This window comes from Rhinatrema bivittatum, chromosome 1 (assembly GCF_901001135.1).
Source record: "Rhinatrema bivittatum chromosome 1, aRhiBiv1.1, whole genome shotgun sequence".
Taxonomy (NCBI): domain Eukaryota; kingdom Metazoa; phylum Chordata; class Amphibia; order Gymnophiona; family Rhinatrematidae; genus Rhinatrema; species Rhinatrema bivittatum.
In genome coordinates this window covers 415738603-415753950 of record NC_042615.1, presented here as the reverse complement: position 1 = coordinate 415753950, position 15348 = coordinate 415738603, and the positions used below count along the sequence as shown (strand labels likewise).

Here is a 15348-nt window from a genome sequence, read left to right as displayed (position 1 = left end):
GGTTATCTTAGAGATATCCGGAAACATACGAACTTTTCTGCCATGAAACAACGTATTTAAATTCTTGAAATAAGCAACCATTAACCTGCTCACATCTTGTTCCATTATCAAGGAGACTAATAATGTGGAATAATCTATAATCTCAATGGCAGAAGATTCAAGGAAATCAGTGAGGTTCTGTAAGTCCATGGGGGGTGCTGCCTGTTGATTTGAACGATTCAGAAGAAAATATGCTTTATTTATTAGAGGAAATTGATGTTCCGATAGTAAAAGCACCTCAGCAAAATATCTTTTTAAAGTGATGTTAGGCATTTCTCCCATGACTCTAGGAAAATTAATAAGTCTTAAATTTAAACGACGATTCCAATTTTCCAACAGTTCTAGTCTTCTGGAGAGGGCAGCTCTATCTTGGATGGTAGCCATATTAAATTCTTTAATTTTTGTAATTTCAGTATCTACTTTTCCCACCGCAGTCTGAAGCTGTGTCAAGGTATTATCCTGAGCCGATATTTTAGTATTAATTTGAGAGGCAAAATTATCCAGTTTGGCATTACAGTCACGTACCGCAAGTGTTAGCCCCGCAGAGAGTTCCCATAGATTTTCAAGGGTAACGACCGTTGGCCTTACCAGAGGTTCAGGAGTCCCAGATGTTATGGGGGTCAGATCAGGAATTGTAGATGTCAGTACATTTTCTGCTTGGGTTGAAATCTCTCCCCTCGCTGAAGTTCCTCCATTTCCTGATTCTTCGAGACTCTCCGTCGCTTCTCCCAGCACTCCTTCTGCTGTGACCTCATCGGTCCGCGTCGGTTGCTGAGCGTCCGGGGTCGAAGTTCCTCTGGCTGCCGGTGGACGTGTATCGGGGGGGCTGAGGGAAACCTCGGTCCCAGGTGAGAACGCCTCTCCTCCCGGCGTTTTCACAACGGGATTCACCGCCTCGTTTTGTGCAACTCCCTGGGCAAGGAAGGATGTTATAAGAGCTTGCTCGGTTAGCTGGGTAGGTATAGAGGGAAAAACCCTCACCTTTCCCTTTCGTTTCGGAGGCATTGTTAGGAAATTGTTACAAGTCAGAGGAGCTCTCTTCCGTGCACCCGTTCAGGACGCCATCTTGCCCCTCTCCCCCTTTGTGAGATTTTATCTTGGTGCTGGAAGTTCTTGCAGGCCCTTCCTTTCAACTAATAAGACACACATCCCTAAAGGTTTTCTCCTTAAAGATGACCTTCCTGGTCACCATTTGTTCAGCTAGATATATCTCAGAACCACAAGCCCTTACATGCAACATCCATATTTGGTGTTTTGAAGAGACGTTGTCACCCTCCTTTCGGTCAAAGATGGTTTCTCCTTTTCATGTAAATCCATGTTTCTCCCAGTGTTCAGAAATAGCAAGGATCAGAAGGATGGCAGGAGATGCATATAGTACTAAGATACCTGAAAGTCACAAATACCTTCCAGAAAACTGATAAGTTGTTCATACTGTTTGGAGGACTAAGAAAAGGAGAGGCAGCATCTAAGGCCATGATAACTAGTTGGATCAAGGATGCAGTTGCATTAGCTTATCTACTCAAATGGTCCCAGGTACTCGCAGAACTCAGGGTGCATTCTACAGAGGCTCAGGTATCATCATGAGCAGAAGCGTCTGATGTCCCCAAATGAAATTTGCAAGGTGGCCACCTGGTTGTCCTTGCACTCCTTTTCAAGATTTTTCAGGCTAGATATAGAAGCTAAGGCAGACTGAGCCTTTGGGATGGGGTTCTTAAAGCAGCCCTATCTTCCTCTTGCCTGGCCTAGTTACAGCTTAGATATAATCTCTCACTAGTTCAGATTACTCTTTCAGGAAGGAAATGATTGTAAAATTAAACCTTTCCTAGCGTGTAGCAGATGGACTCAAAACAAGTGGGTATAGCGTGCTCGTGCTAGCAGTTGGAGACGGATCTGACGTCAGCACGGGTACATATACCCTCGCAGGAAGTGCAGCAATTCAGTAATTTCCATCTCCAAAGCAGTTTGGAGCTACCTCACGCTCGCTGAGCGTGTTTCCAAATTCTACACGACTAAATTCATAGCAAAAACCTACCTGAAGACGAGCCCTGCACTCCTGCGGTGATACCAGTCGGTCCCTCCCCCAGTTGAGTTTCCCGAGGCGATTTCCGTGGTCCCTCGGAGGTAAGTGCCTCGGTCCGTGGCCGGCTCGCGGCAGGGACCTAGCCCCCGAGTGAGAAGGGCTCGGGCGCGGCATAGAGGCAGCCTCGGTCCCGGCGTGGACTTGGCCCCTGAGCGAGATGAGTTCGGGCGCGGCCCAGAGCAGCGGGTGCACTTCCTCGAGCGCGGCGATGATGGTACTCACCCTCTCCCCCCGCAGCCGGAGACCGCCCGGGTCGCAACCGGGAAGCACCGAAGATAAGGTAAGGCGTACATCTTTACTTGTTGGTCTCCGAGGAAGCGAGGATTAGCAGAGTCTGCCTAGGTGGCAATCCACCACGGAGGTCGCCATTTTCCTGCCTGGTTTGTCACCGCGCAATAGGTGCCTGTTGCTACGCGCGCGCTGTTAGGCGCGAGTTCATAGGCGCCCGCTGATAAGCGTCCGTTCCTAGGCGCACATGGAGCGTAAGAGAGCCCATGCGTCGGCAGAGCCGGCCCCTCCAGCATCAGGCATGAGCCTCTGCTCGGCATGCAACCTTAGAGCCACACAGAGCGAGGAAGCAGACTCCCTATGTGCCCAATGTGAAGAGGCCCTAGGAGTTCCAGGCCAGGACAGGTCGCAGCCCAGCGTACTTGCCAGTTCCTCAGGGAACACCCCGGACCTAGCAGGCAGCAGTGAGCAGCCAGGGAACCCGAGGGACCTGGTACCTCTCAGACCAGATCCTGCTTCGCTCTCCTGGGTGGAATTATTCAAGGGGATTCATGCCTTTGTCACAATGCAGGCTGCTCCCTGAGCAGGTCCATATGTACCGGATGACCCGGCCCCTGGACCCTCAAGGCCTAGGCACGGCCACGCGCCACCCGGAACCCCCACTTATGGGGATTCCTATTGCCCTGAGGAAGACGACGAGTCCCCCGAGGAGGGAGAACTTCCCTCGGGGATTGAACCATATCGGACCATGAGGCGCTTCTTTCTGAAAGAGGATCTCCCAGGCCTGATCTCTCAATGCCTGTCGGAACTGGCTTTCCCGGGCCATGACACTCCAGGGGAACCTAGAATGAACCCCGCCCCTGTTAGAGGGCCTGCGCCAAACAACTCACCATTTTCCCCTCCTACAAGCAGCTCAGCAGTTAATCGATCTGGAATGGAATACGCCAGAGGCCTCATTCAAAGGGGGTCGGGCCTTGGCTGGCATGTACCCCTTAGACCTGGCAACCAAGGAGAAGCTGGCGTGCCCCCAGGTAGATGCCATACTTAGCGCAATTGTGAAGCGCACCACCAGGGCCCTCAGGGATACACATGACCGGCGCATGGACACCATTCTGAAACAAGCCTTTGAGGTGGCAGCCATGTCCCTACGAATTGCGACCTGCTGCACCGTGGTGACACGTTCCTGTTTATCACAGGCTAGGAACACCACCCCGGGAGAAGAAATGGAATCAGCTCTCTCGTTCCTCACTGATGCAGCCTCCGACTTAGTCCGTACGGCAGCCAAAGGAGTGTCATCCTCAGTGGCGGCCAGGAGACAGCTCTGGCTATGTAATTGGTCGGCCGACTCCTCCTCCAAGACACGCCTCACGAGAATGCCCATTGAGGGATCCCTCCTGTTCGGCAGCGACCTTGAGAAACTGGCCAATAAATGGGGCGCCTCTCCATTACCCCGTCTACCAGAAGACCGGTCAAGGAGAAACCAGCGCCCCTTTCTTAGACCATCCAGGGGTAGAACCTCTCAGCGCTTCAACTCTTACAGGACTCGCTACCAAGCACCTCGTATACAGGCCAGGAACCAGTCCTTTCGGCCTAAGCACAACAAGAGGGGAACAGGCTCGGGTTCTGGTCCCGGACGTACCCCACAATGACAATCAGCCGACCCATCCGGGGGTAGCAGCCATAGGGGGCAGGCTGTCCCTCTTCTACCGAGGTGGGTCGAGATTACCTCTGATCAGTGGGTCCTCGCCATCATCCGAGAAGGGTATTACCTGGATTTTCTTCGACTCCCGCAGGACAGGTTTGTGGAATCTCCTTGTTCGCCCATCAAGAGGACGGCCCTAGAAGTTACTTTGCGGAGGTTCCTGTCCCTAAAGGCCATAATCCCAGTGCCAGCAAGGGAGATGAATTCTGGGCATTATTCCATTTATTTCATCGTGCCCAAGAAGGAGGGCACTTTCCGGCCCATTCTGGACCTCAAGTCAGTCAACCGGCACCTACGGGTCCCCAGCTTTCGCATGGAAACTCTGCGGTCTGTCAAAAAGTCAGTACAGCCAGGGGAGTTTCTCACATCCCTAGATCTGTCGGAAGCCTACTTGCATATCCCAATCCATCGGGATCATCAGCGCTATTTACGCTTCAAGGTCCTGGACCAACACTTCCAGTTCCGAGCTTTACCCTTCGGGTTAGCCACCTTGCCGCGGACCTTTACCAAGGTCATAGTAGTAGTGGCGGTGTCCCTCAGGAAGGAGGGAATCCTCGTCCATCCCTACCTGGACGATTGGCTGATCCAGGCGAAGTCACCAGAGGAGAGTCACCAGGCAACCAACAGAGTTATAGCTCTTCTGGAAAGTCTAGGATGGGTTGTAAACTTGAACAAGAGTTCCCTACAGCCTTCTCAGTCGCTGGAATATCTAGGAGTCCGACACCCAGGAAGATAAGGTCAGTCTGACCTCCAAGAGGAGATCAAAGCTCCGGAATCATCTGCTAGCACTGCTGAGCACCACCCGACCCACAGCTTGGGATTACTTACAGGTCCTCGGTCTTATGGCATCCACCCTGGAGGTAATACCATGGGCACGGGCCCATATGAGACCATACAACGCGCCCTCCTATCTCGATGGAGCCTACGTTCACAGCACTACACCAGATAGAGTACGGAATCAGCTACGGTGGTGGTTGCAGCCCAGCCATATGAGCTGGGGGTCAAGAATGTCCTCCCCAACCTGGACCCTGCTCACGACAGATGCCAGCCTGAACGGATGGGGAGCACACTGCGAAGAACTCACCGCTCAAGGGCGGTGGAACAGGGAAGAGTCGGGGTGGAACATCAACCGACTAGAGGCACGGGCAGTCAGGTTTGCATGCCTGCGATTTGCCCACAGACTCCGAAACAGAGCGGTCAGAGTGATGTCGGACAACGCCACCACAGTGGCATACATCAACCGACAGGGTGGAACCAGAAGCCGACAGGTATCCCTAGAAATAGACCCCCTGATGACTTGGGCGGAAGCAAATCTCCAGGACATCTCCGCCGTCCACATCACCAGGAAGGACAACACCACGGCAGACTTCCTCAGCAGAGAAAGCCTAAACCCGGGGAATGGCAGCTGTCGCCCACAGCTTTCCACTTGATTGTGGATCAGTGGGGGACGCCGGGCATGGACCTACTAGCGGACAGGTCCAACGCTCAAGTACCCAGATACTTCAGTCGCAGGCGAGATCCTCTCTCCCACGGGATTGACGCCCTGGTACAGCCATGGCTTCAGGGGATCCTGCTATATGCTTTTCCTCCATGGCCCCTGCTGGGAGACATTATACACAAGATTCAGCGGCACAGAGGCCTAGTTCTTCTAGTGGCCCCGGACTGGCCAAGAAGACCCTGGTACGCAGAAATGAGAAGACTACTGGCAGGGAATCCACTACCCCTGCCTCCACACAGGGACCTGCTGCGGCTAGGTCCCATCCTTCACGAGGATCCAGCTCAATTCTCTCTTACGGTCTGGCCATTGAGAGGGCTAGGCTGAAGAAAAGAGGATACTCGGGGCCGGTAATAGATACACTCCTCCAAGCACGCAAGTTCTCCACATCGCTAACATATATAAGGATCTGGAGAGTATTTGAAGCCTGGTGCGAAATTCACAGCGCCAATCCACATGCCGCCAAAATCCCGCTCATTTTGGATTTCCTGCAAGATGGACTTCAGAAGGGTCTGTCCCTCAATTCCCTCAAGGTTCCCTCAAGGTTCAAGTGGCAACGCTATCCTGCTACGGTTCCCGGAGTGACGGCGACAGCATCGCCACACACCCAGACGTTTCATGTTTCCTGAAAGGAGTCAAACACATTCGCCCGCCACTGAAGTGGCCAGTGCCCCTATGGAACCTCAACGTAGTTTTGGACTTTCTAGCGGGACCCGCCTTCAGGCCCCTTCGAGGCCTGTCCCTCCGTTTGTTAACCTTGAAGATGGTGTTCCTGCTGGCCGTATGCTCAACACGCCGCATCTCAGAGCTACAAGCACTGTCCTGCCGTGATCCGTTTCTCAGAATCACTCCAGAGGCTATCCATCTTCGCACGGTTCCTTCCTTCTTACCCAAAGTAGTCTCACACTTCCACCTCAACCAAACCATAGCCTTGCCTACTACGGAAGGTTTGAAGAAGTCGGAAGAAGGTCGAATACTACGCCATCTCGACATCGGCAGGCTACTGTCCAGATACCTGGAAATGTCAGAAGCAGTACGAAAGACGGACCATCTGTTCGCCCTTCACAGCGGGAAGAAGCAAGGGGAAGCGGCCTCCTGGGCAACCATCGCCTGTTGGATCAAAGAAGTTATCAAGGCGGCCTATGTAGAGGCAGGCAGACCTACACCTCTACGGGTCAAGGCTCACTCTACCAGAGCGCAAGCGGCCTCTTGGGCAGAAACTAGGATGCTGTCGCCTGCAGAGATATGCAGAGCGGCAACGTGGTCCTCCCTCCATACCTTCTCAGGGAGGACACGGCATTTGCGAGGGCAATCCTGAACGGACCTCGGACAGCCTCCCACCCAGTCCGGGAGTAGCTTTTGTACGTCCCACTTGTTTTGAGTCCATCTGCTACACGCTAGGAAATGTAGAGATTGCTTACCTGATAATCTCGTTTTCCTTAGTGTATGCAGATGGACTCAGTATCCTGCCCGGCTGCCGGCATACATGGGGATTCACCGACTCACGGTAAGCCATGTTTCCTTATCTAGGGCATCCACCCTGCCGGGTGTCGACGCCTTCCGGTTGAGAACACTGGCGGTCTCCAGCTACTATCAATCGGTCAGGGTAATCCTGTTCCTTTAATCGATCGGTCAGTTACACATATATCCATAAAGCTTTTGCAAGGAAGATTACTGAATTGCTGCACTTCCTGCGGGGGTATATGTACCCGTGCTGACGTCAGATCCGTCTCCAACTGCTAGCACGAGCACGCTATACCCACTTGTTTTGAGTCCATCTGCATACACTAAGGAAAACGAGATTATCAGGTAAGTAATCTCTACATTACTTGTGAATGTCCTTTCATTGAGTCCTATTACAACCTGGAAACATAGGGCCTCTGAGAGAGGCCTCATTTGCCTTCTCTCTTGTCTTCTCCCCCACACTGCAGAGTAGGGATTGGGGCTTCAAACTCTGTAACCTAAAAAAAAAAAAGCTAAACTTTATTTATTTTATTTTTTTTAACAGCCATTAGCATAGAGAGGGAATTAGGGTGTATCCCCTTTTTCTTTGTAGTTTGTGATTAATTTTCTATTAAAATTGAGATGAGTGGTTATATCATTGGTTTGACAAGACTACTGGCAACTGCCTAAGACCCTCACCCCCTTGTAGCCACTGAGGTGTCAAGGGAAAAAAAAAAGAGATGCATCCTCTATCAGACTGGTCTAGCAGGTCTCAAGGTAAGGTTTAATTTTACATTTCTTCTTTAATTGCATTGAAAATTTGGTTTGCTTTTCTGGTAGGTGAGGATTCTGGAAGGCATTTTACTATTGTACGTTCCTCAAAATGATTGCCCAAGTTAGTGTCTCTGACAGGCTCTTCCAGGAGGAGGAGCTTTCTTTTACGTTGTTTGATAGTATTTTGGGGTCTGTGTGCTTTTCGTGTCTTTTTCCTTTCAGATGCCACTTCAATTTGCATTTCGGGAGAATCTTTATTTTCCAGTGTAGAAAAGGCATTTTGTGTGGGTATCGTTTGGGAAAGTGGATGTCTGTTATAGGTCTTACCCTTATAGAGCCCACTATAATCCATTTCTTCCAGGGTTTCTGAATCCTCTGTGGGAGTGGAGACAGATATTCTGGATGCTGTGTAGTTGAGGAAGTTATGTTAATTGTAGACAGATGAGTCAGCTCCTTTTTTTATTGCAGCTAGTTGAAATTAAATGGGACAAACCTTGAGTCCCTAGATGGTGTGCTTTGTCATGCAGTTGTTACATTGAATAATAGTCATCATATTAGTTTGTTTTGAAATAGAAGATCTGTATAATGAGTTTAAATATCTTGTTTACCACCCAAGTTTAATTAACTTTATTACTTGTACCCTAGGACTATATAAGAAAAGCAAGGTCTGGGGTAGGTGGGAAATGGGGTAAGCTAGAAAGGATTTAAAGTGTCAAGAGCACTTTAAAACCAGTCTAACTTGCTTTAGGCCTACCCAAATCTCTTTTACCAAAGAGAGAGCAGGGAAACTTAAGAAACCACAAGAGATTATCAAAGCTGTAAGCAAACTTCAGTTAATAAGCAAAAGGTAGTTTATAAGCAAACGAAACAGGTTGAAATTAGCACAAATATAGGTGAGCAAGTTCAAAGCAATATGAGATTTTTTTCAATATTTATAGCTAGAAATAAAAACTTAAGTTTAAAGCGTTTGCTCTGTGAAAGTTTCACTGCCAATGTGCTCAGAATGACTAGAGTTTTCTGTTTGTATACCATCTGTATTCACTGGCCAGCCCCCTGCAGGCTTTTTACATAAAGAAAGAAAAAAAAAACAGTTTCTAAAAAGCAGATGCAACATGCAAAAATGTCAATGCAAAACAACAGTTTTTCTATAGGGGTCAAAAGGAAGACATTTCTTATTCAAGAAAGGAAGAGCTGAGAAGCATAATTAATCACAAAAGACTGTTAAAGATATAAGCAAACAAATTGTTTTGTAAATCGCTTAGCAGTGTTAATAAGTGATATATAAATTTTAAATAAAATAGCCAAAACAAGTTGAAATTGCTTTTAAACAAAAAATCCTCAGGTAAGTTGGGAATGAAGACTCATGGTACCAAATCCCTGCTCTGGTTCTGATTGTATTGGAAGAACAAAAAATGGAACAGGAGGAAATTGCCTGGTTAAAAAAATTTCACTGAAAAAATGGTGATCCACAGAATAGCCTCCTACTAGAGGCAAAAGCAGTAACAAAATTCATGAATTTGTGGATTAAGCACAGAGGATCCTTATTATAGAGAAGTGAAGTGAAAGCCAGATATCCACTAAGGCAGTGGTTCTCAACCTTTTTTTTTTTTTTGTCCGGGACACATGTCAGATAGTTCTCACATGCGTGACACACTGAACATGTGACCATCACGGGGCTAAATGTAGACATGCACTCTGCATACACAGGAATCCCCTCAACCCCCAGCAATGAGTGCAGAACAGATCTAGGGCATTACCCTGTACAACTGGCCATACAAAAAAGATATTCTGGTTCTGATGACATCCCCAGTAAAAGCAAAACAAACTCCTTTTACTACCAGGCAAAATAACCTTCCTTATGAAAAGACAGTAATTTATCACTAATGCATATCCTATTGAGAAAACACAACAAATAAGATTGATACAAATGCCTACATTTGTCACACACAGAGAACTGACCTACATAAAGTACAGAAAAACCACAAATTATAAATATGAAGGCAAACTGGAATGGAAAACAAAAAAAACCACTCTGCAAGCAGTGCGAACCTGGATTAATGGAAAGAGAAATATAGCACCTAACAGACTCTCAGGATTTGCAATAATGCACACAAACTAACCCGCACAAAGTTACACCTGTATTATGGAACACACTGAAACAGTAACAACCCTATCTAAGAAGTACAACTATTAAACTAGGCCCTAAACACTAATACATTTCCTATTGGGGAAAACAGCATAAACCAAGTTGCTGTAGAGCCCCACACAGAAATAATTGTTAAGTTATACTAAAAATGTTACAAAACAGCTGCTGAACAGAATAATATCCAACAATTAAAAACTCATAAAAATTATTAAAACATGTCCAAATATCAATAAAATATTTCAAAACAGCTGACATCTCATAATACCCAATAATTAAAATGGCAGTCAATCAAGAAAATTCAATTTTAAAAGCCACCTTTTCTTACCCTTTCCAGCAACTCTCCTACTCCTTTCCCTTCCAAGCCAATGGCACTCACCAGAAGCAGCAAGAGCTGCTGAAGCTCTGTCCTCACAGCACCCACAACCACACACACACACACACACACAATTAGACCCCATGACCAGTCTCTGTCTCTCTCACATTAGTCATCTTCCTGACCCTCGCTCTCTCTCTCTCACATACGCATACTAGTCACCTCTCTAACCAGTCTCTCTCTCAATCATACTCGTGCTCTCAATCACACACAAATGCTCTCGCACCCATTCACACCAGCTCTCACCCAGGCTTCCATTCACACCCACAGACAGACGCTCTCACCCAGGCACCCATTCACACACAGACACACACACACACAAGCTCTCACCAAAAACTTCTTCCTTCACTGCAGGGATGGGCTACAGTTCCGCCGTGGCTTTACTCCGGTGGGCCTTCTTTTTTTCGCCACCACAGGGATGGGCTCCCATGGTGGCTTCAGTTGGGGTCGGACTTCCTCTTTGACGCAATGGGGATGGGCTCCCATGGCGGCCTTGCTTCGTTGGGGTTCGACATTGCCATTCCTCCCACCCCATCCCCGGGCTATGCGATGCCTGCCTCACCAGCCAATCAAAGGCTTCCTCCCTTCTTCCTACTCCCACTGGCAGGTAGAAGGGAGGAGGATTCCGATTGGCCTGTGATGGGGCAGGCAGAATGAAGGAGGCTTCCCATTGGGCAGTGGGGGTAGGAAGAAACAAAGCTTCCAATTGGCCCATGGGGGCTGGAAAAAGGGAGAAGGAAAGTACAATGGGGTAGTGGGCACCAGGAGACACAATACACCCGCCAGTGTTTGGCGCACACTGGTGTGTTGCGACACACTGGTTGAGAAGTGCTGCACTAAGGTATAGGTTGTTGGAATAGGATATGAATTGGGCATGCTAGATGGTCCTCAGGCTTTTATATGCTTTCATGTTCTGCTTCCCCAGTGGTTGTATTTGTTGACAATAAAAAGACAATTTTATACTTTAAGAATTTTGGGAAATGTTAATAGTGTATCTAGAGCTGGAAAACTGGGCAAGGTGTCTGTTGTAGTGGAGCACATTCAAAGGTAGCTGCTGTGGCCAGGCCAGGATCAGCCTCTTTGCTGCAGAGAAAGCAAAAGCTGGGGAGAAAAGGCTAGGGGGGGAAGATTGATTAAAAAAAAAAAAAAGTAAATCTAAAAAAAGCTAAAAAGAAAAAATGAATTAAAAAAGAAAGCTAATTTAAAATTTTTGGCTGGTGCCTGTTTCAGAAAAATAAAATTTCCACCCTTGACTACATTTATGGGAAGTTTATGCTGAGCTGTTAATTTCCTGGAATTTCATATTAATGTGATGTTATATATCTAGTAGTATTGCTAAGAAATACCATCTTTTAATGCAGATTCATCAGGGTACAGTCCCCGTATCTTACACAGTAACCACGGTTGCACCACATGGAATTCCTCTCTGTACAGGCCAGCACATCCCAGCCTGCAACACACAGCAAGTTCCAGGATGCTCTGTGGTATTCAGTGGACAGCATCTACCTGTTTGTAGTGTACCCACTCCAGTAAGTAAAAATCTTAAAGCAACTATAAACCAGCTCATTTTACGATGGAAGTTATTTTGGTCTTTTATTCCTTTTAATGTAGACTTAAGAAAGAAGTACATTTCTATGTTAATAGATAATGTATAAATTATTTTCTCACAGGACAAGCAGGATGGTTGTCCTCACAAATGGGTGACATCGAGGATGGAGCCCACCAAGGAAAACTTCTGTCAAAGTTTAACAGAACTTTGACTGGCCCCTACTGGGCATGCCCAGCACGGCACTGACCCTGCAGCCAGCAGGGGTCTCCCTTCAGTCTTCTTTTTTCCGCGCAGCAGTTGCCACGCGGCGAAAGGAGCTCTTTACCACGTTCCTGACAGGAAATCGGAATTTTATATTCTGAAGAAAATTTGCCCCTCAGGGGTCTCCCTTCGACCAATTTTTACATCTCGCGGAACTCCGGTAAGTTTTTTGCCGTTTTTTGTCGACTTACGTCGAGTTTGGCCCTTGAGGCCTGTCGACAGTCACCAATCCCGCGACTAAATTTTTGGCCCAAGGCCATGGCGACGGGGTTTTGTCGATGTCCTGATTGTACCCGGACTATGTCAATCACAGACCCCCATAGGGTCTGCGTTTTGTGTTTAGGCAGCGAGCATGATGTCCTGACTTGCACCAAATGTGCCTTAATGACACCCAAAGGTCGCAAAGCCAGGATGGAGAAGATGGGCTCCTCTTCCATGCTCGCACCCCAACGCCATCGATAGCATCGACGTCATCGGAACCGGCACCATCGAAGTTGCACCATCATCGTCAACCCTCCGGTGACCGTCCACCATCGATGACTTCCCGGCCGTCGACTCCCGTCCCTTCCCCGGATGGGCGAGGGGATCGGAAAGAAAAACATCGCCATCGACGGCACAAGTCTCGGCCCGTCGAGGATCCAGAACCGTCGACCTCCGTACAGACCGAGCCACCGACTAAAAAGCCTCGATCAGACCTGGCACCGTCCACGTCTTGTTCGCAGGCACCGAGGAAACCCTCACCCCCTCGGGGTGTGGGAGCCGTGATCCCACCGGTTACGGTGGTCCCTCCGGCTCAGCCTCCCTCTCCCGTCGAGCCGGGTCTCGTTACCCCTGGTCTCCGGGCAGAACTGGACCGGCTGGTCCAGGAGGCCATCGAAAAGGCGATGCAGAAGTTCCAACCTCCACCGGCACCGACCCCGGCACCGACTCTGGCACCGAGGAAGGAACCGACCACCGAGCCACTGGTGGGAGCACTAGCACCGCTACTACACCGCATGGAAGCGCTTCTAACGGCCCTTCCATCGTGATTTAAGTAGCACCGACAACACCACCGTCTCCGACAGGATTATCATCGGGAGGGGAAACACTGTTCGTAATTCCCCCTTCAGGGGTGGTCCCATCGGTGCCTTCTCATCCCTCGCCACCGATATATCCTTCGGCTCCATCGATTCCAAGGCCGGCACCGATTCCATCGACAGCACCGAAGCCCTCGATGCCGTTTCCAGCTCCGCCTTCAGCACCGATGCCATCGAGATTATACTCGATACCCTCGGTGGTTCCTCTTAATATCCCGGACCCTCAACCAGGACCTTCAGGGCTTCAAGCCCCGCATGATCCCTATGATACCTGGGGTGATGATACCTCTTCTGACATGGATTTACTTTCACCACCGTCTCCTACAGAGAGCAGAAAGCGTTCTCCTCCTGAGGATCTCTCTTTCATCAATTTTGTGAAGGAGATGTCAGAGTTAGTCCCTTTTCAGCTACAATCTGAAAAAGATGACAGGCACCAGATGATGGAACTGCTCCAATTTCTGGATGCTCCCAAAATCATCGCTTCCATCCCTATTCACCAGGTGTTTCTAGATCTTCTAAAGAAAAACTGGGAATCTCCTTCATCTGTCTCCCCAGTCAATAAGAAAGCTGACTCCACATATCTTGTCCAGTCAGCACCGGGATTTCAGAAGCCTCAACTGGATCATCGCTCTGTCGTTGTTGAGTCAGCTCAAAAGAAAGCTAAGCGTCTAAAGCCACACTCTTCAACTCCACCTACCAAGGATAACAAATTCCTAGATAGTGTAGGAAGGAAGGTGTATCACGGAGCTATGTTAATTTCACGCATAGCTTCGTATCAGCTTTATATGACTCAATATAACAGAGCTATCCTAAAACAGATGCAAGAATATGCGGACACCTTGCCTGTGCAATATCAACCACAGCTTCAAGCCCTCCTTAACAAAGGGTTTGAGGCCGGGAAGCATGAAATTAGGACTGCATATGACATCTTCGATGCTTCCACAAAAGTTTCAGCCACAGCCATCTCAGCCAGACGTTGGGCTTGGCTAAAATCATCAGACCTTCGCCCAGAGGTCCAGGACCGGCTATCTGATTTACCCTGCCTAGGGGACAACTTGTTTGGAGAACAAATTCAGCAAATAGTAGCCGAATTAAAAGATCACCATGAGACGTTAAAACAACTCTCATCCACGCCTTCTGATGTGACCTCCAAACAACCATCTAAGAAAGACTCTAAAAAGTCGTTCTTTAGGCCACGTCGGTATTACCCTCCACCGGCTAAGCCTCGACCTACACGGTCTTCCAACAGAGCTCAGCCACGCCAGCCTCGGAAGCAAAGACCCACAGTAGCCCCACCCCCTGGGCCTGCGGCGGGCCTTTGACTTCCCTGTAGAGAGCACTTGCCAAACCCCTCTTCCAGCCATCCCTGTGGGAGGTCGACTGTGCCACTTTTTAGACCGCTGGCTACAGATCACCTCAGATCAGTGGGTACTAAGAATTATAGCACAGGGTTACCACCTCAATTTCACTACTCTCCCTGCAGACTCCCCCGCCTCTTACAAGCATGGAGTCTGACCAGCCACTGGCTCACTTACAACAAGAAGTATTCCTTCTCTGCAATCAAATGCTATAGAACCCGTCCCTCCCTCTCAGCAAGGAAAGGGATTCTACTCCAGGTACTTCCTGATACCAAAGAAATCAGGGGGGCTTCGTCCCATCTTAGACCTTCGAGCCCTCACAAGTACCTTCAAAAAGAGAAGTTCAAGATGGTAACCCTGGGCCGCTTCTCCCTCTGCTGCAAAGAGGGTATTGGCTATGCTCTCTCGACCTCAAAGACGCTTATACCCACATTGCGATAACCCAATCCCATCGCAAGTACCTGCGTTTTCTGGTGGGCCGAAACCATTACCAATATCGAGTACTACCTTTCGGCCTGGCGTCTGCACCACGGGTCTTTACCAAATGTCTCGTCGTGGGTAGCAGCATTCCTCAGAAAGGAAGGTGTCCACCGTCTACCCCTATCTGGACGATTGGTTAATCAGGGCCTCCACCCAACAGATTGCTCAATCCTCCCTAAAATTGACAATTCAAACACTCCTTTCCTTAGGGTTTCTTGTCAATTACGAGAAATCTTGCTTAGTCCCATCTCAAACCTTATCTTTCATTGGGGCGGACTTGGACACCTTACAGGCAAAAGCCTACCTTCCTCATCAAAGGGTCCAGACTCTAATATCCTTAGCTC

General features: G+C 48.7%; 1 protein-coding gene across 3 annotated transcripts in view; it reads left to right on the top strand.

Moving 5' to 3' along the window:
• The window catches only part of RNF38 (ring finger protein 38), a 589332-nt gene that overhangs the window by 275505 nt on the left and 298479 nt on the right, over positions 1 to 15348 (top strand). For all 3 annotated transcript variants that reach the window (XM_029602782.1, XM_029602791.1, XM_029602800.1), the window contains exon 5: positions 11642 to 11809. In XM_029602782.1, the coding sequence (XP_029458642.1) occupies positions 11642 to 11809 (168 nt within the window). The remainder of the gene's footprint in view (positions 1 to 11641; positions 11810 to 15348) is intronic.